This window comes from Ornithorhynchus anatinus, chromosome 3, assembly GCF_004115215.2.
Source record: "Ornithorhynchus anatinus isolate Pmale09 chromosome 3, mOrnAna1.pri.v4, whole genome shotgun sequence".
Taxonomy (NCBI): Eukaryota; Metazoa; Chordata; class Mammalia; order Monotremata; family Ornithorhynchidae; genus Ornithorhynchus; species Ornithorhynchus anatinus.
The window spans coordinates 113,829,381-113,855,773 of NC_041730.1; the positions used below are offsets into that span (position 1 = coordinate 113,829,381).

General features: G+C 46.6%; 1 protein-coding gene across 2 annotated transcripts; it reads left to right on the plus strand.

The window, feature by feature from the left end:
• Positions 1-1,827: 1,827 nt before the first annotated feature.
• PLAC9 (placenta associated 9) lies at positions 1,828-25,830 on the plus strand. Of its 2 annotated transcripts, none has more exons than XM_029058970.2 (4): positions 1,828-2,031; positions 16,605-16,702; positions 23,394-23,517; positions 25,163-25,221. In XM_029058970.2, the coding sequence occupies exons 1-4, from the start codon at positions 1,974-1,976 to the stop codon at positions 25,204-25,206; spliced, it is 324 nt and encodes a 107-aa protein (XP_028914803.1). In that variant the 5' UTR covers positions 1,828-1,973; the 3' UTR covers positions 25,207-25,221. The 2 variants fall into 2 exon arrangements, with proteins under 2 accessions (XP_028914803.1, XP_028914804.1); XM_029058971.2 differs by lacking the exon at positions 25,163-25,221 and adding an exon at positions 25,667-25,830 and having other exon boundaries at positions 1,840-2,031.
• Positions 25,831-26,393: the final 563 nt, after the last annotated feature.

Below are 26,393 nucleotides of genomic sequence, written 5' to 3' on the forward strand. Positions count from 1 at the left end.
ATCAAGTCCATATCCCTAAGCACTTTGCAACTCACCCCATCCCCACTGAACTTCAATCAGTCATTCAGTCATATTTACTGAGCACATACTGTGAACAGAACACTGTACTAAGCACTTGGGAAAGTACGCTATAACAGAGTTGGTAGACTCATTCCCTGCTCACAAGGAACTCACAGTATAGAGGGGGAGACAGACATTAATATAAATAAATTACAGATATGTACATAAGTAATAATAATAATGATATCTGTTAAGCGCTTACTATGTGTCAAGCATTGTTCTAAGTGCTGGGATAGGTACAAAGTAATCAGGTTGTCCCACGTGGGACTCACAGTTTCAATCCTTGTTTACCAGATGAGGTAACTGAGGCACAGAGAAGTGAAGTGACGTGCCCAAGGTCACACAGCAGACAAGTGGCAGAGTCAGGATTAGAACCCACAACCTCTGACTCCCAAGCCTGAGCTCCTGCCACTAGGCCATGCTGCTTACCGTGGGGTGAAAGAAGGATAGAAATTCAAATGCAATTTCAACACCGAAATGGAGGGAGAGAGTTGAGGGCTCAGAGGAAATGAGTACATATCCTTATATTATTATAACCTATTGCTTCTCCCTTACCTATAATTTATATTTTTGCCTGTCTCCCCCACTAGATAGTAAATTACTTGAGGACAGGGATCTTTTCTACCAACTCTACTCTACTCTCCCAAGTGCTCTCCACCCAGAGAGTGCCCAGTAAATAACCATTGGTTGATTAAATTAAATTTAAATTAAATAATTGATTGCTGGAGTGATTATCCAGCTGAGCACCACGCATCATCCATGCTCTGACAATGACAGATTCAACAGCCTGAAAGTCACTGAAAATAAATGGCACTTACTGAACACCTCCACGTTTTGACCAAGAAAACTCGATGGTTACACTACCGGAGCAACTGCAGATGGAGGTGGGGCGTTCTGGGAGAGATGTGTCCATGGCGTCGCAACGGGTCAGAGACGACTCGACGGCATAAGACAAGGCGATCGAACACTTACGATACGATGGAGTTGGTAGGCAAGTCCACTGCCCACTTTAGAGTCTAAAGGGAGAATAAGTGAAGTTTGTTCTTTGCTTTTAAATACCTTAGCGGGTTTTTAAACAATCGGTACTCTGAGGCAGGGCAAATAAACCGATCCTTAAATTTCAGAGATGGCTATCGCTCCCCTCCCCGCCTTCCCTGAAAGAGACTTCCACATTCTCACCGTGCTCTCGTTAAACACCTTGGACCACACTTTATAGGGAAGCAGAGTGGCCTAGTGGATAGAGTGCCGTCCTGAGAGGTCCTGGGTTCTAATCCAGGCTCTGCCACGTGTCTGCTGGGTGACCTTGGGTGAGTCGCTTCACTTCTCTGGAGTAGTAGTAAGATGAGGATTGGGACTGTGAGCCCCATGGGGGAATCTGGATTTTGTCCAACATGACTAGCTTGTATTTTACCCCAGTGTTTAGTATATAGTAAGCTCTCAATAAATATTAAAAAAACATAAACACTCATTATCCACAGTTACCTTTATGTTTACTCTATCCTTGGACCTTTCTGGGATGTAGTTATAGTTATAACTACATTTATGGGAAGTAGTTATAATGGGATGTAGTTATAATCCCCTGTTTAATTTCTGCTTCGTCCAGAAGAGAGGTTTGGAAGTTTGGACCCCAGCCAGCCAGCCCGTTGGAGTAATTGGAAGCTTTGTGAAGTTTGAAGAATATGTGCTTGTGTGCAAGTGTGTGCGTGTGCATGTTTTCCCTGGGAGCCAGGAGAGAGAGAGCAGCCTAAGAATTTTGGCTCAGGCTTGGAGTATTTCCTCTCTGCGCTCTCACTGAGCCTCTTCATAAAAGCCCAGAGCGGGGATTCTATAGCAGAGGAAGGACTTGTTCTCTTCTACTCGTATCTCGGACTCGAGAGCATCTCCGATTCCCAGCGGGTTGGGGAGGGGCAGCCATGCATTTCGTCTGGGCTCTGGCTTGCATCTTAGTGATCCAGAAGAACGGCTTCTCCGGTGAGTGATTTTCAAATGCCCCCAAGTTCAGACTGAGGCATGTTAGAGAAACTAGCTAGTTCTGAGTGGCGATAGATCCTCTGACCCTAGAGGTTTTGGGGAGTTGGGGCTTCTTTGAGATAGGGGTAGCGGACAAGAATGAATTCTGTCATTTTTTTTTTTTAAAAAGGAGGGAATGGAAAAAGTGTGCGTGCTTGTGGGCTGTTTTGAAAAGTAACCACGGTCCAGAAACTGGAAGCTTACACATAGCGTCATCACAGCCCATGCCATACACGCAAACTTTTGGAAAAAGCCTGGCTGTCCTCTGAAGCTGTTTTGGCACTTGATCTCTTTTTTTCAGGATGATCCTGGTGGAATAAGTGGGGACCTTGTATCAGCCAAACACAGCTGTAACCCCAGCGGCGTCTCGCTTGTGCCCTAAATCAGGAACTTCGCCCAAGGCATCCTTGCCTAAGGCTGCCTTGATTCCAGCTCAGTCCCATAGTGGTCCTAGTCAGATCCCTGTCTCCCCTCCTCCATTCGTTCAATCGTATTTATTGAGCGCTTACTGCGGGCAGAGCACTGTACTGAGTACTTGGAATGTACAATTCGGTTACAAAATTGTAGACTTCTAGACCGTGAACTTCTATTTGTTGCCAAACTGTGCTTTCCAAGTGCTTAGTACAGTGCTCTGCACACAGTAAGCACTCAATAAATATGATTGATTGAATGACTGAATCCCTAAATGGAGAAAGCTGTTTGATTCTTCATCTTTTCTCAAGTACTCTTTTTTTCCTAGCCTCTGAAAACAAGTTTTTTCTCTGAATTATTTTTTAAAGTGTGGAAGTTTGAATTTATTTATTTTTTTTAAAAGCACAGCTGTGCCACCCCTTCTGCAATAAAAGTGATTCCAGGTGTATTTAATAATGTTGGTATTTGTTAAGCGCTTACTATGTGCCGAGCACTGTTCTAAGCGCTGGGGTAGACACAGGGGAATCAGGTTGTCCCACGTGGGGCTCACAGTCTTAATCCCCATTTTACAGATGAGGGAACTGAGGCACCGAGAAGTTAAGTGACTTGCCCAAAGTCACACAGCTGGCAAGTGGCAGAGCCGGAGTTCGAACCCATAACCTCTGACTCCAAAGCCCGTGCTCTTTCCAGTGAGCCACGCTGCTTCTCACGCTGCTTCTCACGCTGCTTCTGTATTTATTTGCCCAGGACACTGGCGTTTGGCTGGCTCAGATTTGTCTGTTGCTGTTATAACCCAAATGATCCTCTTTAAAACCCTCATAGTCATCAGACTGTATTCGGTCCCCCCATCCCACTCAGAATTCAACACCTCCCCCAATTCTGTTCTAGTCATCTTGATTGAGGTCAGAATTTGGAGACTTCACGGCTGCACGGTTTTGACTTTCTGCAGTGAAACTCATGGCTATTTGTTAGGATAGAGTGGGAAGGGGAAAAAAATGTTCCAGGGGAAGGACCGAGTCTAAGTCTTCAGGGCCAAAACAATTCTCTCCAAAAGTCTTCTCTCACTCTCTCCCTACTGGCTCCATGGCAAACCTCTGTCTGGGGTAGGGGGGTTAAAAGTGACTGACTTATTTTGTATTTTCCTGAACTTAGGCAAGCATGAATCAGTGCTTATGATAATAGGGATGATGGTCAAGTTAATGAAGGTGGGAGATTCCCGAGGGAAATTTCTTTTCCAGGGAAACAAGGGGTTTGGAATACAAGTGGTCCCGGAAGTTTCATCTCACTAGCTGCTAACCACTTCGGCTGTTCTTTGAATCTCCTAGTCTCTAGAGGAGCAGAAGCAGAAAATGCTGGGAACTTTGACCTCTCCAGGGACTCTTGGAATGAGGTGATGGCAGTTTCAAAGCCTTTAAAGCACACTTGGATTCTTCTCTCACCACTGCTCTCCCAGTTACCCAAGGATTTTCCAGATCCTTCCTCTACCCACAAAAGGCAAAACAATAATAATAGTAATAATAGTACTTCCTTGCACTCCCAGGGCCTCCTTCTTCCTAAGCATCCAAAAGCACTCTCTCATCCATCTCATTTAATTATTATGGTCTCTCTTTGAGGGAAGAGAGGGAAATAAAAATGATTCCCATTGTACGGATAGAGGAAATTAGTACAGAGAGGTTAAGTGACTTGCTGCAGGTTGCCCAGTGATTTAGAGATGGGACTTGGATGTCAGGCTACAGACTTCCCGCCCAGGATCTAACCTGCTAGCCCACCATTCTTACAGGAGCCAAACCAAACAAAAGCTTTCATAAGTCATAACCGCTCAGATAAGACAGAGCCATTTGAAGAGATTAGCTAATAACCATCCGGTCTCCATGGGAACCAGTGGTGCTTTTATAAAGAAGCAACTTGGCCTAGTGAAAAGAGCACAGGCCTGGGAATCAAAGGATCTGGGTTCTAATACTCGCCCTACTGCCCGCTGTGTGACCTTGGGCATGTCGCTTAACTTCTCTGTGCCTCCGTTTTCTCATCGGTAAAATAGGGATTCAGTATCTGCCCAGTGTGGGACAGGGACCATGCCCGACCTGATTATTTTGTACGTATCTCAATCTTTAGCACAGTCCTTAGCACATAGTAAGTCTTGCCTTGCTTTAAGCCAAGTCATCTCTCCCAGAAGGCCCCACCTCCATCTGCAATCGTTCTGGTAGTGTATCCATTGAGTTTTCCTGGTAAAAATCCAGAAGTGGTTTAGCGTTGCCTTCTTTCACCGACTAAATTTGAGTCTCCGCCCCTGACTCTCTCCCTTGCTGCTGCTGCCCAGCACAAGTGACTTTTGACTTGTAGCAGATTGCCTTCCCTTCACTAGCCACTGCCCAAGCTAGGAATGGAATGGGTAGGCCTCTGCTCGACTCTGCCTGCCCCCGTAGTTGAGATTGGTAGAGTACCGGATACTCTCCAGGTATGATCCTGTGAGGGGACATAGTAAATACTTAACCGGTTATTATTATTATTATTATTATTTTTAGTGCTCCTGCCCTCTTCATTTTAGCTGTAGTTGTACCTGCCCCAAGGAAGTGCTAAATTCTACTGGTTCTTTATTCTCTGTCCAAATGCTAGGTGAACAATCCTCACACTTAACTCTCTCCTTCTTGGGAGCATGGTTTAGTGGAAAGAGCCCCAAATTGGGAGTCGGAGGACCGGGGTTCTAATCCCAACTCCACCAGTTGCCTGCTGCGGGGCCTTAAGCAAGTCACTTAACTGTTCTGGGCCGCAGTTTCCTCAGCCAAGTAAAATGGGGATTCTGTACCTGTTCTCCCTCCCCCTTAAACTGTGAGCCCCCTGTGGGACAGGGACTGTGTCTGACCTGATTATCCTGCATCTACCCCGGTGCCTAGCACAGTACTTGGTACATAGTATGTACTAAACAAGGACCAAAGTTATAATCAGGTGCTCTTGCAGAGGGAGCTGATTAGTGTTGAGTAGGGCCAGTTTCAGACATTTGGCTGCTAGTGTAATGATGATGATGGCAGTTGTTAAGCGCTTACTATGTGCAGAGCACTGTTCTAAGCCCTGGAGAGGATACTAGGTGATCAGGTTGTCCCCCATGGGGCTCACAATCTTAATCCCCTTTTTACAGAGGACGGAACTGAGGCCCAGAGAAGTGAAGTGTCTTGTCCAAAGTCACACAGCTGACAGGTGGCTGAGCCGGGTTTTGAACCCATGACCGACATAATGTGTAACTTAATGTGGTCATCAGCTTGTCCTTTCTTACCTCACTTTGCTACTCTACTAGTACAACCCAGCCCACACACTTCACTCCTCTAATGCTAACCTTCTCCCTGTGCCTCAATCTCACCTATCTCGCCACTGACCTCTCGCCCCTATCCTGCCTCTGGCCTGGAACGCCCTCCCTCCTCATATCTGACAGACTGACTCTCCCTCGCTTTAAAGCTTTACTGAAGGCACATCTCCTTCAAGAGACCTTCTCGGACTAATCCCTCCTTTCCTCTTCTCCCACTCCCTTCTGCTGTACCACTTGCCTGCTGTGAGCCTTGAGCGAGTCACTTAAGGTCTCTGGCCCCCAGTTATCACATCTGTAAAATGGAGATTAAATCCTACTCCTTCCTACTTAGTTTGCGAGTCCCATTCATTTATTCATTCAATTGTATTTATTGAGCACTTAGAGCACTGTCCTAAGCGCTTGCAAAATACAATTGGAAAAATAATACTGGTATTTGTTAAGAGCTTACTATGTGCCAAGCACTGTTCTTAGCGCTGGGTTAGATCCAAGGTTATCAGGCTGTCCCAGAGTCACACAGCTGACAAGTGGTGGAGCTGGGATCCGAACTCACGACCTCTGACTCGCAAGCCCGGGCTCTTTCCACTAAGCCACGCTGCTATCTAATAATGGTATTTGTTAAGTGCTTACTATGTGCCAAGCACTGTTCTAAACACTGGGCTGATACAAGTTAATCAGGTTGTCACGTGGGGCTCAATGTCCTAATCCCCATTTTACATATGAGGTAACTGAAGCACAGAGAAATGAAGTGACTTGCCCAAAGTCACACAGCTGACAAGCGGGCGGAGCCGGGATTCGAACCCATGACCTCTGACTCCCAAGCCCGAGCTCTTTCCACTGAGCCATGCTGCTCTTCAATAGCCACTCTGTTTGACAGGGACTGTGTCTGACCTGATGATCTTGTATCTATCCGCAGTCCACAATACAGGGGGTGGCACCTAGTAAGCGCTTAACAAATACCACAGTTATTATTAATATTATTGTAACCCCTTACTGTAACCCTCTATTAAAGATATAGACATCCTTGGAGGGAGACATTTCGGAAACCCAAATGGTGATGCTCCTAAACGTTTCCACGGCTAGTATTTCAGTGCGATTCCACTTTGTGTTTAGAGATACTAGCAGTGGAAAGTCTGCTCTCTTTTAGAGACGAAACAGTGCAACAGATAATCTGAAAGTAATAATAATAATGTTGGTATTTGTTAAGCGCTTTCTATGTGCAGAGCACTGTTCTAAGCGCTGGGGGAGATACAGGGTAATGGATTGTCCCACGTGAGGCTCACAGTTTATCCCCATTTTACAGATGAGGTAACTGAGGCACAGAGAAGTGAAGTGACTTGCCCACAGTCACACAGCTGACAAGTGGCAGAGCCGGGAGTCGAACCCATGACCTCCGACTCCCAAGCCCGGGCTCTTTCCACTGAGCCACGCTGCTTCTCTGAAAGTAGATTTGAGAGCAATTGTGCTCCTAGACATTTAACTGCAGGTTGCAATCTTTCAGCTGGTTGAGAATGCTTTCTCCCAAAAGGAACCCTCTAGACTGTACACTCTAGACTGTAAGCTCACTGTGGGCAGGGAATGTGTCTGTTATACTGTTGTGCTGTAGTCTCCTCAGCACTTAGTACAGTGCCTTCTACACGGTAAACACTCAATAAATATGATTGATCGATGGATGGATTATAAACTCGCTTCAGGCAGGGATTCTCTATTGCAAAGCAGCGTGGCTCAGTGGAAAGAGCACGGGCTGGGGAGTCAGAGATCATGGGTTCAAATCCCGGCTCGGCCGCTTGTCCGCTGTGTGACTGTGGGCAAGTCACTTCACTTCTCTGGGCCTCAGTTACCTCATCTGTAAAATGAGGATTAAGACTGTGAGCCCCACATGGGACAAGCTGATCACCTTGTATCGTCCCCAGCACTTAGAACAGTGCTTTGCACATGGTAAGCGCTTAACAAATGCCAACATGATTATTACTGCTGAATTGTATTTCCCAAGCAGTGCTTAGTATAGTGCTCTGCACGCAGTAAGCTCTCAATAAACACGATTGAATGAATGGATGAATGACTGTAGAATTTCAGGCCCTTGCAGATCTACTATTCTCTGTGCCTCGATGCTGACCTCTCGCCCACATCCTGCCTCTGGCCTAGAAAGCCCTCTCTTTTCATATCCGACAGACAATTACTCTCCACCTTCAGAGCCTTACCGAGGGCACATCCCCTCCAAGAGGCCTTCCCTGACTAAGCCCTCCTTTCCTCTTCTCCCACTCCCTTCTGCATCACCTTGACTTGTTCATCATTCACCACCCACCAGACTCCAGCTCCCCCCCAGCACTTATGTATATATCTGTAATTTATGTATTTATATTAATGTCTATCTCCCCCTCTGGACTGTAAGCTCATGATGGGCAGGGAATGTGTCTGTCATAGTGTCGTGTTGTACCCTCCCAAGCGTGCCCTGCACACAGTAAACACTCAATAAATATGATTGATTGACTGATTGACCTGAGTCTTCCACCTTTCTTTCCAAGTCATTTATCGTTCCACTCAGGGGCCTTCGAGGAGGATAACAAATTATGTCTGTGATTTTTTTCCCGATAAAAGTTGGGGGGATAATATTAATTGTGATATGTCTCATGCTCCTACTAGGTGCCTAGCTCTGAGGTAGATATAATAATAATATTGGTATTTGTTAAGCCCTTACTATGTGCCGGGCACTGTTCTAAGCGCTGGGGGAGATACGGGGTCATCAGGTTGTCCCACGTGGGGAGCACATTTTCTTTTAATCCCCATTTTTACAGATGAAGTAACTGAGGCGTAGAGAAGTTAAGTGACTTGCCCAAGGTCACACAGCGGACCAGAGGCGGAGCCGGGATTAGAACTCACAACCTCTGACTCCCAAGCCCGGGCTCTTTCCGCTGAGCCACGCATAAGATAATCAGGTAGGACACAGTCCCTGTCCCACAGGTGGCTCACCATTTAGGCAGGAGAAAGAACAGGTATCAAATTCCCACTTTGGATGTGAAGAAACTGAGGCACGGAGAAGTGAAGTGACTTGCCCAAGGTCTCACAGCAGGCAAGTGGAGGAGCTAGGATGAGAACCCAGACCAAGGCTCTTCCAAGGACCAGGCTCTTTCCACTAGGCAACACTACTTCTCATTATAGGCTTGACTCTGATGGTTTTGGTGTGCTTATTTGGAGTTCTAAGGATATGATGGGTACAGGTAAACATCTGTTTTATTTTACTCTTCAAAGTGCTTAGCACAGTACTCCTCACACAGTAAGAGCTCAAGAAATACAAACGATCGATGGGTTGGAAAACCGACTCTTTTTCTTTTATACTCCAAAGTTTCTGTCAATCAAATCTGGCTTCATTTTCGGGGAAATAAAAGCAGATCTCTCAGTTGGCATAGAAGGAGTCAGAAGAGTGAAGCGTGAGATCTACAGATCTGACCCGGCATGGATTTGTATTTTTAGCTACTGTGGTTTAAGTTCCTGTTGTCAGTGGCAGAGGCTGGAAGGCAAGAGAATGACAGGGAGTGTGGGTGGATGGGTGAAAAGAGACTTCTGCTAGTTGTACTTGGATGCATCTGCCTTTTATTATCATTGTTAATAATTTATAATAAAAACTGTGGTACTTGCAATGGTATCGTAATGATATCTGTAAGCTCTTACTATGTGCCAGGCACTATACGCGGCACGATACAAGCTAATCACGTTGAGCACAGTCCATGTACCACATGAGGCTTACAGTATTAATTCCCATTTTAGAGATGAAGTAACTGAGGCAAAGAGAAGTTAATGTTTTGCCCAAGGTTACAAGTAGCAGAGTGGGGATTAGAACCCTGGCCTCCACCTGACTTTCCCATCACTGTAGTCAGCACCACCAACCTTCCTGTTTTACAAGCCCATAACCTTGGCGTTATCTTTGACTCCTCTCTCTAATTCAACCCGTATATTCAATCCACCACTAAATCCTGTCAGTCCCACCTTCACAGCGTCGCTAAAATTTGCCCTTTCCTCTCCATCCAAACGGCTACCACATTAATGCAATTACTCATCCTATCCTGTCTGGGTTACTGTATCAGCCTCCTTGTTGACCTCGCAGCTTCCTTTCTCTCCTCACCCCAGTCCATAGTTCACTCTGCTGCTGCTCAGTTCATTTTTCTACAGAAACTTTCAGGACGTCACCGCCCCCCCTTCTCAAAAAACTCCTGTGGTTGCCCATCCACCTCCATATCAAACAGAAACTCCTCACCATTGGCTTTAAAGCCCCTTCCTACCTCTCCTCCCTTCTCTCTTTCTACCGCCCACCCCGCACGCTCCGCTCCTCCGCCGCCCACCTCCTCGCCGTCCCTCGGTCTCGCCCATCCCGCCGTCGACCCCCGGGTCACGTCCTCCCGCGGTCCCGGAACGCCCTCCCTCCTCACCTCCGCCAAACTGATTCTCTTTCCCTCTTCAAAACCTTACTTAAAAATCACCTCCTCCGAGAGGCGTTCCCAGACTGAGCTCCTCTTCCCGCTCTACTCCCTCTGCCATCCCCCCTTTACCTCTCCGCAGCTAAAGCCTCATTTTCCCCTTTTCCCTCTGCTCCTCCACCTCTCCCTTCCCTTCCCCACAGCACTGTACTCGTCCGCTCAACTGTATATATTTTCGTTACCCTATTTATTTTGTTAATGAATTGTACATCGCCTCGATTCTATTTAGTTGCCATCGGTTTTTACGAGATGTTCTTCCCCTCGACGCTGTTTAGTGCCATTGTTCTTGTCTGTCCGTCTCCCCCGATTAGACCGTAAGCCCGTCAAACGGCAGGGACTGTCTCTATCTGTTGCCGACTTGTTCATCCCAAGCGCTTAGTACAGTGCTCTGCACATAGTAAGCGCTCAATAAATACTATTGAATGAATGAATGAATGAACTCCATCACCTTGCCCCCTCCTACCTCACCTTGCTTTTTTTCTACTATTACCCAGCGCACACACTTTGCTTCTGTAATACTAACCTTCTCATTGTGCCTCCATCTCGCCTGTCTCGCCGCTAACCTCTGGCCCACGTCCTACCTCAGGCCTGGAATACCCTCTCTCCTCAAATTCATCAGACAATTACTCTCCCTGCTTCAGAGCTTACTGAAGGCACATCTCCTCCAGGAGAGCTTCCCTAAGCCCCCCGTTTCCTCTTCTCCCACTCCCTTCTGCATCGCCCTAACTCCCCCTGTTCTTCCTCCCTCCCACCCCCACTGCACTTAGGTACATATCTGTAATTTTTTTTTTATATTTTTGCCTTTCTCCCCCCGTTCTAGACTGCAAGCTCATTGTGGGTAGGGAATGTGTCGGTTTATTGTTGTATTATACTCTCCCGAGTGCTTAGTAGAGTATTCTGCAGGCAGTAAATGCCCAATAAATATGATTGAATGAATGAACTCAGGTCCTCTGACTCCCAAGCCCGTGCTCTTTCCACTAGGCCCTGCAGCTTCTCATTTAGTTTATGCTAAATCGTTGTACTAAGTGTTGGAGTAGATATAGATACAATAAAGTTTGTCAGAGTCCCTTTCCCTCATGGATGCTTACAGTGTAAGGGGCTTTTTGGTATTGGGTAGCTCAGTACATTACATTTATGGATAATCAATGATCTTTATTTTATGCTCACTGGATGCAGAGCACTGTACTAAGCACTCAATACTGGGACAACGTTAGGGATCTAGGTTGAAAGATTAGCTTCTCTCCTCCTGCTCTTCCACGTGAGTATTTGCCTGGGGATCTCTTCCTTAAACGCACCCCTTTTTCTTTAAAGCAAAAGTTGTTTTAGGGAGAAAGTAAGGGACATGCTTGAAACCTAGGTCTCCAACTGTTTCCAGGGGACTATTGTATGTATGGGCATGTAACAATAATAGTAGTAATAATTTTGGTATTTGTGAAGAGAAGCAGCGTGGCTTAGTGGAAAAAGCGCAGGCTTGGGAGTCAGAGGATGTGGGTTCTAATCCCAGCTCCGCCACTTGTCTGTGTGACCTTGGGCAAGCACTTAACTTCTTTGGACCTTATTTACCTCGTCTGTAAAATGGGGATTAAGACTGTGAGTTGACTCCGTTCTCTCATTCTCCCCACACATCCAATCTGTCACCGAAACCTGCCGGTCTCACCTTCGCAACACTGCCAAGATCCACCCTTTCCTCTCCATCCAAACCGCTACCTTGTTGGTACGATCTCTCATCATAACCCGACTGGATTACTGCATCAGCACCCTTTCTGATCTCCCAACGTCCGGTCTCCCCCCGACTTCAGTTCATACTTCACTCTGCTGCCCGGATAATCTTGCTGCAGAAACGCTCTGGGCATGACACCGCCTCCTTAAAAATCTCCAGTGTTTGCCTAACAACCTTCGCATGAAGCAAAAACTCCGCACTATTGGCTTCAAAGCTCTCCATCACCTTGCCTCCTCCTACCTCACCTCCCTTCTCTCCTTTAACATCCCAGCCCACACACTGTGCTCCTTTGCCGCTAACCTCCTCACTGTGTCTCGTTCTCACCTGTCCCGCCGTCGACCCCCGGCCCACGCCCTACCTCTGGCCTCCAACGCCCTCCCTCCTCACATCTGCCAAACTAGCACACTTCAAAGCTCTACCAAGAGCTCACCTTCTCCAGGTGGCCTTCCAAGACTGAGCCCCCCCTTTTCCTCTGCTCCTCCTCCCCTCATCGTCCCTACTCCCTCCCTCTGCTCTACCCCCTTCTCTGTCCCACAGCACTTGTGTATATTTGCATATATTCATTATCCAATTCATTTTAGTAATGTGTATTTCTATAATTCTGTTTATCTATTTTGATGCTATTGATGCCTGTCTACTTTTTTTTTGTTGTCTGTCTCCCCCTTCTAGACTGTGAGCCTGTTGTTGGGTAAGAATTGTCTATATCTGTTGCCAAACTGTATTTTCCAAGTGCTTAATTCAAAGTTCTGCACACAGTAACCACTCAATAAATATGATTGAATGAATGAATGACAACTTGATTAAAACCCTAGTGCTTAGAACAGTACTGGGCACATAGTAAGTGCTTAAATACTATTATTAATCATCACTTAGTCACTTATGCCAAGCACTGTTCTAAGCAGAAGGGTTGATACAAGGTAATCAATCGGGCTGTCTCAGTTGGGGCTCACAGTCTTAACTTCCATTTTACAGATGAAGTAACTGAGGCACAGGGAAGTTATGTTCTCTACAAAGCATGTGTGTTCTATAGCTCTAAAAGACCCACAGTGTATTTCAGATGGCACTCCTCAGTGACACAATCAGTCAGCAATTCTCCGACCTCCGCCCCAGCCGAATTTCTTTCTCGTTACAGAAACAGGACGGCTCCACCCAAGGCACTGCTCCAGCATGAATAGCGGCCACTGTATTTCATGCCAGAACAAAGAGAACAGAATGTGGAGTTGAAAATGGCAATTCCTCCCTAGAGGAAGTTGGACCAAAACATGGGGAATTAGAGAAATTGAGAGTGGGGTTGGTTAGATCCCATTCATTTATTCTTATTTATTAAGCACTGATTGTGTGCAGAACCCTGTACTAAGCAGTGCTGATCTGATTTTCTTGAATCTCAATAATAATGTTGGTATTTGTTAAGCGCTTACTATGTGCAGAGCACTGTTCTAAACGCTGGGGTAGATACAGGATAATCAGGTGGTCCCACATGAGGCTCACAGTTAATCCCCATTTTACAGAGGAGGTAACTGAGACACAGAGAAGTGAAGTGACTTGCCCACAGTCACACAGCTGCCAAGTGGCGGAGCCGGAATTCGAACCCATGACCTCCGACTCCCAAGTCCAGGCTCTTTCCACTGAGCCACGCTGCTTCTCTAATCTCAATCTCAACCGGCACCTAGCACACTGCTTTGTCACATCAGAAGCAGCGTGGCTCAGTGGAAAGAGTTCTAAACCCAGCTCTGCCACTTGTCTGCTGTATAGCCTTGGGCAAATCATTTCACCTCACTGTGCCTCAATTACTTAATCTGTAAAATGGGGTTTGAGATTGTGAGCCCCACGTGGGACAACCTGATTACCTTGTGTCTTCCCCAGGATTTAGAACAGTGCTTGGCACATAGAAAGCACTTAAATACCATTACTATTAATAACATGCCACAGTTTTTATTAGGGTCTTTTACATAATAGGTCAGTCTGGAAGCTGAATTCTCATCTCCACACCCAAGCTCTCCCACCATTAGAACAGGAAGGGCTGAAGAGTTTACTTTGGATCTCGGCCCCCACCCCCGCAGATGGATCTCTGGTCTCTGCCCACCCAAGGACCACCCACCGGGTGGGCTCTGAGCCCCTCTGCTGGAATGCAATAGAAAAGGGCCAGATGGAACAAATGGTAGAATCCAAAGGGTAAAGTCTCTTACCGGAAATAATAATATTATTTGTTAAGGATTTATTTGGTTACAAGCACTGGGGAAGATACAAGATAATGAGTTTGGACACAGTCCCTGTCCCACATAGGGATCACTGTCTAATGGAGAGGAAGAACAGGTTTTACAGATGAGGAAAATGAGGCCCAGAGAAGTGAATTAACTTGAGAAAGGTCACAGAGCCGACAAGTGGTGGAGTTGGGATTAGAAGCCAGGTCCTCTGATTCCCAGGGCCATGCTCTATTCCTGAATTTTCTGGGAACAAATGTGTTTCTACCATAGATCTGGAGTTTTTCATATTAGATATTTAAGGGGGTAGAATACAAAACCGCAAGCGTATAGAGACACTCGTGCATGTGAGGACTTTGCTGGGGTTATCCCAGAGCTAGGGAGAGGCCTGGGTTCACGGAGTTCTGGCCTTGGACAATCTACATATTGGCTGAAACAAACAGTAAACATCGTTCATCCTGATTAACTCAGTGCTTCCATTGTCACTGTGGAATGAATATTTCCAAACAAAGTCAGGAAAGGTTGAAGCAATTCCAAAGAGCGGTAGATGCCCAGGTGAAAATTGTTCTTTTCATATCCAATGCCATAGAGCTGTTATCTTAATTTCAGAAAAACTCTTCTCGGGGGAAACAGTGCTTGGGCACTGTGTTTCCAGATCCTTCACCTCTCTGGGGACAACAGTTCGGAATCAGCAGCACGGCCTAGTGGAAAGAGCATGGGTTTGAGGGTCAGAGAACCTGGAGTCTAATTCTGACCCTGCCACTTATCTGCTCTGTGACCTTGGGCAAGTCACTTAACCTCTCGGTGCCTCAGTTGCCACATCTGTAAAATGGGGATTCAATACCTGTTTTCTCAAATCAGACTGTGACCCCCATGTGGGACAGGAACTGTGTTCGACCTGAATTATCTTGTATCTACTCCAGCACTTAATGCAGTCCTCAACTCAAAATAAAGGCTTAAAACAAGTATCATCATCGTAGTATAGTGGATAGAGCATGGGCCCGGGATTCAGAAAGTCTTGGGTTCTAATCTCAACTCCTCCTCTTGTCTGCTGTGTGACCTTGGGAAATCGCTTCACTTCTCTGTGCTTCAGTTACTTCATCTGTAAAATGGGGATTGAGACTGTGAACCCCACACGGGCCAGGGACTGTGTCCAACCCAATTTTCTTGTATTCACCCCAGTGCTTAGTACAGTGCCTGGCACATAGTAAATGCTTAACCAATCCCATCATTATTAGCAAAGATCTGGTGCAAAAGAACTGAGGCCTTCCCCAAGAGGATTTAGCCCCCTCAGTGCTAGTTGGTTTGTTCCAAAAAGACTGAGACTGGTACCACATCATGCCTGGAGGGGACTACAGGGCATAATCAGAGAAGCAGCGTGGCTCAGTGGAAAGAACCTGGGCTTGGGAGCCAGAGATCATGGGTTCGAATCCCGGCTCTGCCACTTGTCAGCTGTGTGACTGTGGGCAAGTCACTTGACTTCTCTGTGCCTCAGTTCCCTCATCTGTAAAATGGGGATGAAGACTGTGAGCCACATGTGGGACAACCTGATGACCCTGTATCTACCTCAGCACTTAGAACAGTGCTCTGCACATAGTAAGCGCTTAATACCAACATTTTTATAATTAGCCTTGAGCTCAGGGCCAGCCCGGCAGCCGGGCACCAACCTGCTCTGGGAGAAGTCACCTATGCTCAGCAGGGTCATGCCCCCAAGGATGCCCAGCCTGCAGCCAGCCCACACAGACCTCATGCCACCTCAGCTCTCCGGCTCATCTGGAAGTTAACCATCTCCTCGCTTCCCAGAACTGTTCTTCTGGGCAGTGGGGTCTGCTTGCTTTCTTCCAGAAGCCTAGATGACCAGTGGCCTGGGACCTGCTTCTGAGCATTTTAGCGCAGAGATTCGGAGCTTCTGAGCTCCCCCTGCTTCCGAGTACGTGGGGAAGAGAACCCCAGCTCTCTCTTCTGAGAACTTTGGGTCATTCATTTAGTTGTATTTATTGAGCACTTGCTTTATGAAGACCACTGCACTCAGTGCTTGAAAGAGTACAATATAACAATAAACAGACACATTCCCTGCCCACAATGAGCTTATAGTCTAGAGGGGGAGACATAATATAAATAACATGACTAATATAAAATTACAGATATGTATGTAAGAGCTGTGGGGCTTGGGGGGGGGGGTGTGATGAATAAAGGGAGCAAGTGGGGGAGACGCAGAAGGGAGTGGAAGAAGAAAGGAAGGCCTCTTGGAGGAGATGGGATAAGGCTTTGAAAGCGGGGAGAGGAATCGTCTGATTTGAGGAGGGAGGGTGTAAAAAAGTTGGCGATGAGATAGAGGTACAGTATGAAAGGTCACGGAGCCTAATTTCTGCCTGACGGGAGGTAAGTCCGACTCACCTGGACACACTGTCCAACGTGCTTATGTCTCCCAACAGCTGCAGAGCCCTACAGGGCCTCCCAAGGAAGAACGCCCAGGCCTGGCTGGTACAAGGAACACGAGAGTCTGCACCATCGCTTAGATAAGGTCGAAGAGGTAATGGCCCTGAGGGGATGGAGTGGGACAGGAAGGATGGACTCTGTCTGATCTGATTGTATTTGCATCTATCCCAGTGTTTAGCAAAGTGCTCCGCCTATAATAAGCGCTTAAGTTATTACTGAGGAAAAGAAGTTTTCCCAGGCTTCCTTGCCACGGATGCATTATACTTCGATCTCCTCTATCACTCCCAAGACCACTTGTCCACGTCCTCCATGTAGCCGGGAAGTCCCTCCCTTCTCAAATCCGACAATTACTCTCCCCACCTTCAAAGCCTTATTGAAGGCCATCTCCTCCAAGAGGCGTTTCTGAACTAAGCCCACCTTTCCTCCTCTCCCACTCCCTTTTGTATTACCTGGTTTGCTTCCTTTGTTCATCTCCCATCCCATCCCCCTGGCCCTTATTATTATTGTACTTGTTAAGCACTTACTCTGTACCGAGCACTGTTCTAAGTGCTGGGGTAGATACAAGCTAGTCAGGTTAAACACTGTCCCTGTTTTACAATGGGCTCACACTCAATCTCCATTTTAGAGGTGAGGTTACTCAGACCCAGAGAAGTGAGGTGACTTACCTAAGGTCACACATCAGACTAGTGGCAGAGGTGGGTTAGAACCCACATCCTTCTGACTCCCAAGCCTGTGCTCTATCCACTAATGCCACGCTGCTTTTCTTATGTACATGTCTGTAATTTATTTATATTAAAGTCTGCCTCCCCCACTCTAGACTGTAAGCTCATTGTACATTGAACTGCACTCTCCCAAGTGCTTAATACAGTGCTCTGCACACAGTAAGGACTCAAATATGATTGAATAAATACATCGTTCCCACATTGCTCCCACCTTCCCATCTTTCTCACATCTGGCAGACCACGTCTCTCCTCACCTTCAAGCAGCACAGTCCAGTATGGAGAAGCAGCGTGGCCTACTGGAAAGAGTATGGGTTTGGCAGTCAGAGGACCTGGGTTCATTCAATAGTATTTATCGAACACTTTCTACGTGCAGAGTGCTGTACTAAGTGCTTGGAATGTACAATTTGGCAACAGAGACAGACAATCCCTGCCCGGTGTCGGGCTCACGGTCTAAATGGGGGAGACAGACAGCAAAGCAAAACAGAACAAAACAAAAACAAGACAACATCAAGATAAATAGAATCAAGGGGATGTACATCGCATTAACAAAATAAATAGGGTAATAAATAATATATGCAAATGAGTACAGTCCTGAGGGAAGGGGAGGGGGAGCAGAGGAAAAAGGGGGGACTCTGGGAAGGCCTCTTGGAGGAGGTGAGCTCTCCGTAGGGCTTTGAAGAGGGGCTCTGCCATTTGTCTGGTGGGTGACATTCTTCTCTGTGCTTCAGTTTCCTCAACTGTAAAATGGCATTAAAAGTGAGAGTCCTTATGTGACAGGGACTGCTTCCAACATGATCCTAGTGCCCGGCACATAGTAAGCACTTAACAGATGCCGTTATCAATATTTATGGGCTACTCATCCCCTCAGCAATTCTTTCTGGAGTAACCTTGACTCAGCCGGGCTCAATCCCAAGACAGTCTACTTTGGAGTTTTAGGAAGTCCAGGGAAAATGTGTCCCATCATAAAGCCCAAATACACCTGAGCCCATCTGGAACGGGATACTTAGCAGAAGCTCCACTATTTAATTGATAATACTTGTGTCTGGACTTTAGCAGCCTTCTCAGCTTGACTTCTCACAGAAAGGCAAGTCCCTCTCAATTCTTCAGTCAGTCAGTGGTGTTTACTGAGCACACACCGTCTGCAGTGGACTGTACTAACGGTTTCAAAGAAGTGGGAGCAGGCCTGCCTGTCACTTGGCATGACTGACTGGAAAATTCATTTATGTTAATGTCTGTTTCCCTCTCTGGACTGTAAGCTCATTGTGGCCAGGGAATGTGTCTAGAATACAACAGAGTTGGTAATCGCCCAAGCTTTAAGCACAGTGCTCGGCTCATAGTAGGTGCTCAATAAATACCATTAAAGATGGTGACGAGAGTTGGCGGCTCTGTGCTCCTCTAGGATGTGCGTGTAAATGGGAGGCCCCTAGACTGTAAGTTCGTTGTGGGCAGGGGATGTCTGTTTTTATTGTACTCTCCCAAGTGCTTATTACAGTGCTCTGTCTGGGGATAGTGGATAGAGCACAGGCCTGGGAGTCACAAGGTCATGGGTTCTAATCCTGGATCTGCCACTTGTCTGCTGTGTGACCTTGGGCATGCCATTTCACTTAACTGTGCTCCAGTTACCTCATCTGTAAAATAGGGATTGAGACTGAGCCACATGTGACAAAGGGACTGTATCCAATCCAATTTGCTTATATCAACCCCACCACATAGTACAGTGCCTGACACATAGTAAGCACTAACAGATACCATTATTATTATTATTATTACTTTTATCTCACCACCAACCTCTTCCCCACATCCTGCCTCTGGCCTGGAATGCCCTCCCTCTTCATTTCCAACAGCCAATTATTTTCCCCACTTTCAAAGCCTTATTGAAGGCACATCTCTTTCAAGAGGCTTTGCCGGATTAATCCCTTCTCCCACTCCTTTCTGAAGCCACACTGATTTGCTCCCTTTATTCACCACCCATCCACCCTCAGCCCCTTCAACACTTCTGTACCTATCTGTAATTTATTTATATCAATGTCTGTCTCCCCCTCTAGGCTGTAAACTCATTGTGGGCAAGGAATATGTCCTGTTATTGTTGTATCGTACTCAGGGAAGCAGCATGGCCTAGTGGATAAAGCAGGGGCTTGGGAGTCAGAAAGACCTGGGTTTTAATTCTGGCTCTGCCACTTGTCTTTTCTTGACCAAGTCACTTCACTTCTCTGTGCCTCAGTTACTTTATCTGTAAAATGGGGGTTAAGACTGTGAGCCCCATGTAGAACAGGGACTGAGTCCAACCCATTTTGTTTGTATCCACCCCAGTGCTTAGTTCAGTGCCTGGCCCATAGTAAGTGCTTAACAAATTCCACATCAATATTACTCTCCCAAGTGCTTAGAAGAGTGCTCTGCACACAGTAAGTGCTAAATATGATTAAAATACCCAAGACTATTTAGGGTTCTTCTCCCCTACAGTGAAGATCTGATAACAGCTGTTGGAGCCCTAGGCAGGGGGAGGCAGGAAGGACCCTTCCCTCTAATTAGGTTGGCAGCAGGAAATCTCGGGCTTCAGTTTTTCCATGAGGAAAACTGAGATGAGTGACCGCTTCACCGCCTGCCGCTTCTGAGCAGCAAGGACCTCTGTGATAGTAGGTAATTGGGTTGGACACAGTCCCTGTCCCAAGTGGGGCTCACAGTCTTAATCCCCATTTTACAGATGAGGTCCCTGAGGCACAGAGAAGTAAAGTGAATTGCCCAAGTTCACCCGGCAGACAAGTGGCGGATCCAGGATTAGAACCCAGGTCCTGAGTCCCAGGCCCGTGCTCTATCCACCAGACCACGCTGGACAATTATTCACCACTCTCCTCTGTGACTTCTCAGCCTTTATCCCCCTCTTAAACTTCCATAACTCCATCCACCAAGAATAAAAGTCAAATGCTCCTTGAGGGCAGGGATCATGTCTATCAACTGGATCGAACTCTTCCAAGTACTCAGTGCGGTGATCTGCACAAAAGCCGCACTCATTCATTCATATTTAGTGAGTGCTTACAAAGAGCCCTGGCTTGGGAGTCAGAGGTCATGGGTTCGTATCTCCGCTCTGCCACTTGTCAGCTGTGTGACCGTGGGCAAGTTACTTAACTTCTCTGTGCCTCAGTTACCTCATCTGTAAAATGGGGATTAACCGTGAGCCTCACATGGGACAACCTGATTCCCCTGTATCTACCCCAGCGCTTAGAACAGTGCTCTGCACATAGTACGTGTTTAACAAATACCAACATTATTATGTATTGTACAAAGCACGTGGGTGAGTACAATACAACAGACACTTTCCCTGCTCACAACAAACTCATTAAACACTAATGATTGATTGAAATGAACCTCCTTTCCCAAGTATTTTTCAGATACGGTTACTGACCCTATGAGGTCACTGAAGTCCAGCAGAGAACACTAGAATACCCTTGTAATGTCGGTGAAGGACCAAAAAAGTGCTCAAGGAGCAGGAAGCGTGGTTAATGTCTGCTAATTCTGTTATATTGTACTCTCCTCAGTGTTTTATAGAGTGTTTTACACATAACACACGTGGCTTAGTGGAAAGGGCATGGGCTTGGGAGTCAGAGGTCATGGGTTCTAATCCCATTCCATGATTTTGGACCAGTCACTTAACTTCTCTGGGCCTCAGTTACCTCACCTATAAAATGGGTATTAAGACTGTCAGCGCCACGTGGCATAGCCTGATTTCCTTGTACCTACCCCAGCACTTAGAACAGTGCTTGGCACATGGTAAATGCTTAACTACCATCATTAATTAATAATAAAGGAAACAGCTTGGCCTAGTGGATGGAACACAGGCCTGGAAGTCAGGAGGGCCTGGCCGCTAATCTTGGCTCTACCACTTGTCTGCTCTGTGACCTTGTGCAAATCACTCCTCTGTGCCTCAGTTACCTCATCTGTAAAATTGGGATTAAGACTGTGAACCCTATGTTGGACTGTGTCCACCCTGATTAGCTTGTAACTATCCCAGGGCTTAGTACAGTGCCTGGCACATAATAGGCACTTAAATACCAACTCCCAACACCCCACAAAAAACAAAAGTGCTCACAAATGCCACTGATTGACTGATTACATGGTCCACAGCCCTGGCTGTACTGGCCACACATTCCGGACACGGGTGGAATCACGTGCTACTGACCAACCCCAAATGCTTTCCAGAAGTGACCCTACGGTTGAGCTGATAGAGATGGAGTGAGGAGACGGGGCTGCTGCTACTTGAGCATGGATGGCAGCGGAGTGACTCTTGCAGCTGCAATAGCTGACGTACCTTTATCCCGTCACCTCCCTCCCATCCCAATCCTTCAACTTTATCCAGAAACTGGGTTGTTCTACCTTAAAATGGAATGTGAATTCTTTCCTAGGCTCTGTGGTTCAGAATGAGCTGGAGGAAAAAAAAAAAATACTGTCTTGAGCCCCAGGTTCATACCAACCAGGACCTTCCGTCCAGGGAGCCTCGGTGACATATAGTAATAATAATAATGACGGTATGTGTTAAGCACTTACTTTGTGTCAAGCACTGTTCTAAGTGCTGGGGTAGATACAAGGTTATCAGGTTGTCCCACATGGGGCTCACAGCCTTAATCCCCCTTTAACAGATGAGGTACCTGAGGCACAGAGAAGTTAAGCGACTTACCCAAACTCACACAGGGGATGAGTGGAGGAGTCGGGATTAAAACACACGACCTCTGACTCCCAGGTCCAGGCTCTTTCCACTAAGCCATGCTGCAAACCACCCCTCTGTTCACCAAGGTTACTGGGGGAAGTTTTTTATCACTTAGCTTTACCAATATGCAAGAGAATGACACAAACATACTCACTCCACCAAGAGTCCAATACCAGTCTATGGTCAAGGGATCCCATTCTGCCGACGTTTCTTCTTTCTGCTTCCGAGTGCTGCTCTCAGCAGGCTTGCTTCTCCGCCCACTCTGGCTGCTGCCCCTAAGTGCCCCTTTACAATTCAAAGGGGCCTTCTTTTATCTGGCTTAGGTGTCCCAGCTGTGGCTCTATGTTGCAGTCATCGACTGGTCCAAGCCCGTTATCAGGTAGGGAAGGGAGAGAAAAATCCCGCCTTCCTCCATGTTCCTCTCCCACAGGCCCACAATCACCTGTCTCAGGTAGAGCCCGTCAGTGCTTTCGCAAGTCTCTTCCTTCTTGTCGTTTGTGGGTTCACAAAGAGTCACTAAAAAGGCAGCTTGTTGTGAGCTCACCGCATCACCTCCTTCAAAACATTTATTTCTAAGATGGGGGGAAGCAATGCAGTGTAGTGGAAAGAGCACAGAACTGGGCGTCAGAGGACCTGAGTTCTATTCCCAGCTCTGCCACTCGATGGATGTGTGACTCTGGGCAAGTCACAACTTCTCTGTGTCTGTCACCTCACCTTGGCTCAGTGGAAAGAGCCCGGGCTCGGGAGTCAGAGGTCATGGGTTCGAATCCCAACTCTGCCCCTTGTCAGCTGGGTGACTGTGGGCAAGTCATTTCACTTCTCTGGGTCTCAGTTCCCTCATCTGGAAAATGGGGATGAAGACTGTGAGCCTCACGTGGGACAACCTCATTCCCCTGTATCTACCCCAGTGCTTAGAACAGTGCTCTGCACATAGTAAACGCTTAAATACCAACATTATTATTATTATCTGTAAAATGTGGATTAAATCCTAGTCCTCCTACTTCGACCATGTGGGACAGGGACTGTGTCCAATCAAATAATCTTGTATCTACCCCAGCGCTTAGTATAGTGCTTGGCAAATAGTAAGCACTTAAAGTACCATAAAAAAGAATACAAAACCCCCCAGAACAGTCTTAGTTCTTCAGCCAGGTTAGTTGGCTGGACCAAAATACGAAGGAAATAAAAGAGAATGTCAAATCTGTCATTTCAGTAAGAGGCCACAAGAGGGAAGGAGCATAAAAAGAAAGTGAAGTTAGTCTTCAGCTTCTCCACAAAGAGGTGGATTTTGTCAAGGTTTTCTACCTTTGTGCAGTTTTCCACTGGAGTTCTTCTCGATTCTATCCTCATGTCTTTTCCTTGATTAGACAGTGGACAAAACTGTGGAGCACATGGAAAGCGAAGTGAAGAGTTTACTCCGTCTGATGGACAAGATAGCCGTTAACCTGCCGCCCGGCTCCGTCGGCCCCTCCGTGGATATCTTTGGTGACGGTGCGTATCTCCAGCTGCTTTCCACTAAACTCGACCCCTGTTTTCCCTCACCCCCACTGCTCTTCCCCTTTCCAAACCTAATCAGCCTGGCTTATTTTTTTTTTAAAAAGGTATTTATTAAACACTTGCTATAACTGGAAACAACTAGATGGCATCCAATAATATGTATCAGGCACTGTTCGAAACGCTGGGGTAGGTACGAATTAATCAGGTTGGACACAGTCCGTGTCCCATGTGGGCCTCAGTCTCAATCCTTACGGATGATGTAACCGAGGCACAGAGATGTTAAGTGGCTTGCCCAAGGTCGCACAGCAGGCAGGTATTAGGTGCTCTGACTCCCAGGCCTGTGCTCTTTCCACTAGGCCACGATGCTTCTCAGCTTTAAAGAGAGATGGTAATATATTACATAATGTACTATATATATAGTATATACATATTATATATATGTACAATATATATAATGATGATGGTATGTTAAGCGCTTACTATGTGCCAAGCACAATACTAAGCATTGAGGTAGAAACAAGATAATCAGGTCATATACAGTTCCCATCCCACATGGCTTTCAGTCTGAGAGGGAGGGAGAATAAGTGATTCATAACCATTTTATAACAGCTGAGGAAACAGGCACAGAGAATAATAATAATGCTGGTATTTGTTAAGCTCTTACTATGTGCCAAGCACCGTTCTAAACGCTGGGGTAGATACAGTGTTCTACCTCCTTCTCCCCGCCCCACAGAACTTGTGTATATATATGTACGTATTTATAATTATATATCTATTTTTATTAGCGATGGGTATGTATCTATAATTCTATTTATCTATCGTGATGCTACTAATGCCCGTTTACTCGTACTGATGTCTGCCTCCCCCCTTCTAAACTGTGAGCCCTTTGTGGCAGGGATTGTCTCTATCTGTTGCTGAATTGTACTTCCCAAGCGCTTAGTACAGTGCTCTGCACATAGTAAGCACTCAATAAATACTATTGAATGAATGAATACAAGGTAATTAGGGTGTCCACGGGGGGCTCATAGTCTTCATCCCCATTTTACAGATGAGGTAACTGAGGCACCGAGAAGTTAAGTGACTTGCCCAAAGAAGTTAAATGACTTGCAGGATTAGAACCCATGACCTGTCACTCCCAAGCCCGAGCTCAGAAGTGAGTCCCCTCAGCCAGCAAATGGGGGAGGTGGGACTAGAATCCAGGTTGTCTGAATCCCAGGCCCTTGCTCTTTCCACTAGACCACGATGGCAGATCCAGAGCCTAAGTGATCGAGGAGGCAGTCCCACAGCCAACAACAACGACAATCATGATTATCGTGGTACTTGTTAAAGTCTTATTATGTGCCAAGTACTGTTCTAAGCGCTGGAGGAGATACAAGTTAAATCAGGTTGGACAAAGCTCTTGTCCCACATGGAGCTCTCACTCTTAATCCCATTTTACAGATGAGGTAACTGAGGCCCAAAGAAGTGAAGCAACTTGCCCAAAGTCACACAGCAGACACATGGCAGAGCTAGAATGAGAACCCAGATCCTTCTGACTCCCAGGACCATGCTCTAACCATTAAGCCATGCTGTTTCACAGGCAGGGTCTCCCCTCTAATTGGAGTACTAAATGAGGGGGACACTGGTTCTGCCTTTCCAGAACTTTCCGATGCCAGCGCTAAGGCTTCCGAGTATGAAACTTGACCACTGTGTGTTCTTCAGCAGCTGAGGCACCAAAAACAGGTGCCCAAACTCAGGTACGACAGTGTCATAAGGGCACCCCTTCTCCCTTCAGCGTGGCTTGGAGGCAAATGCCTGGGCTTGGGAGTCAGAGGACATGGGTTCTAATCCCGGCTCCACTACTTGTCTGCTGTGTGACCTTGGGCAAGCCACTTCACTTCGCAGTTCCTCAGTTACTTTATCTGTAAAATGGGGATTAAGCCTCACATGGGACAACCCGATGACCTTTTATCTACCCCAGCACTTAGAACGGTGCTTGGCACATAGCAAGTGCTTAACAAATACCATAATTATTATTCCATTCAGCACACAGGTGTGTGAAGAGGGAGTCAGGCCCACTTACCTCTCTCCTCAGTGACACGACCAATCATCCAGTTAGCTTCTGCTTTGCTCTCTCGCTATTACACATTTATCTTTCTTTCAGACCCCATCTGAGCACCCGCAGAGTCAAGTGGAAGATCTAAGGTGTTTAAAACAGTCCATCGGTCCTCGGTCTGGTTCTCTTTCCTACAGTTAGTGGCATTATCACCGCCTTCTTTCTCCCCTCAGTAGAAATGTCTATCATTTAATAAAAGACAGCATATCCCATTTTGGCTGTGATTCCATGAAACCCGTCACTGAAAGGCACCTATTTGCTTCACTTGACCTTTTGTTCCATCGGCTGGACCAGCTGAATCCAATTTCCTCCTAGCTTTCCTCCAAGAGGAAATCAAGGCTGATTCTAGGATCCCGTCAACCGGAGTCGTTTCCAACGACCCCTCCCAATTCCCCTCCCCTAGGCCTTCCTCACTCTTTTATTCCACAGAATGGCAGTCCTAACAGCCTTGCAAATCAAGGGCCAAGGATGTCACATGTTTTATCCATGTTTTATCCCATGGGAAGCAGCGTGGCTCAGTGGAAAGAGCCTGGACTTCGGAGTCAGAGGTCATGAGTTTGACTCCCGGCTCTGCCACTCGTCAGCTGTGTGACTGTGGGCAAGTCACTTCACTTCTCTGGGCCTCAGTTACCTCATCTGTAAAATGGGGATTAACTGTGAGCCTCACGTGGGACGACCTGATTACTCTGTATCTACCCCAGCGCTTAGAACAGTGCTCTGCACATAGTAAGCGCTTAACAAATACCAACATTATTATTATTATTATTGTTATTAT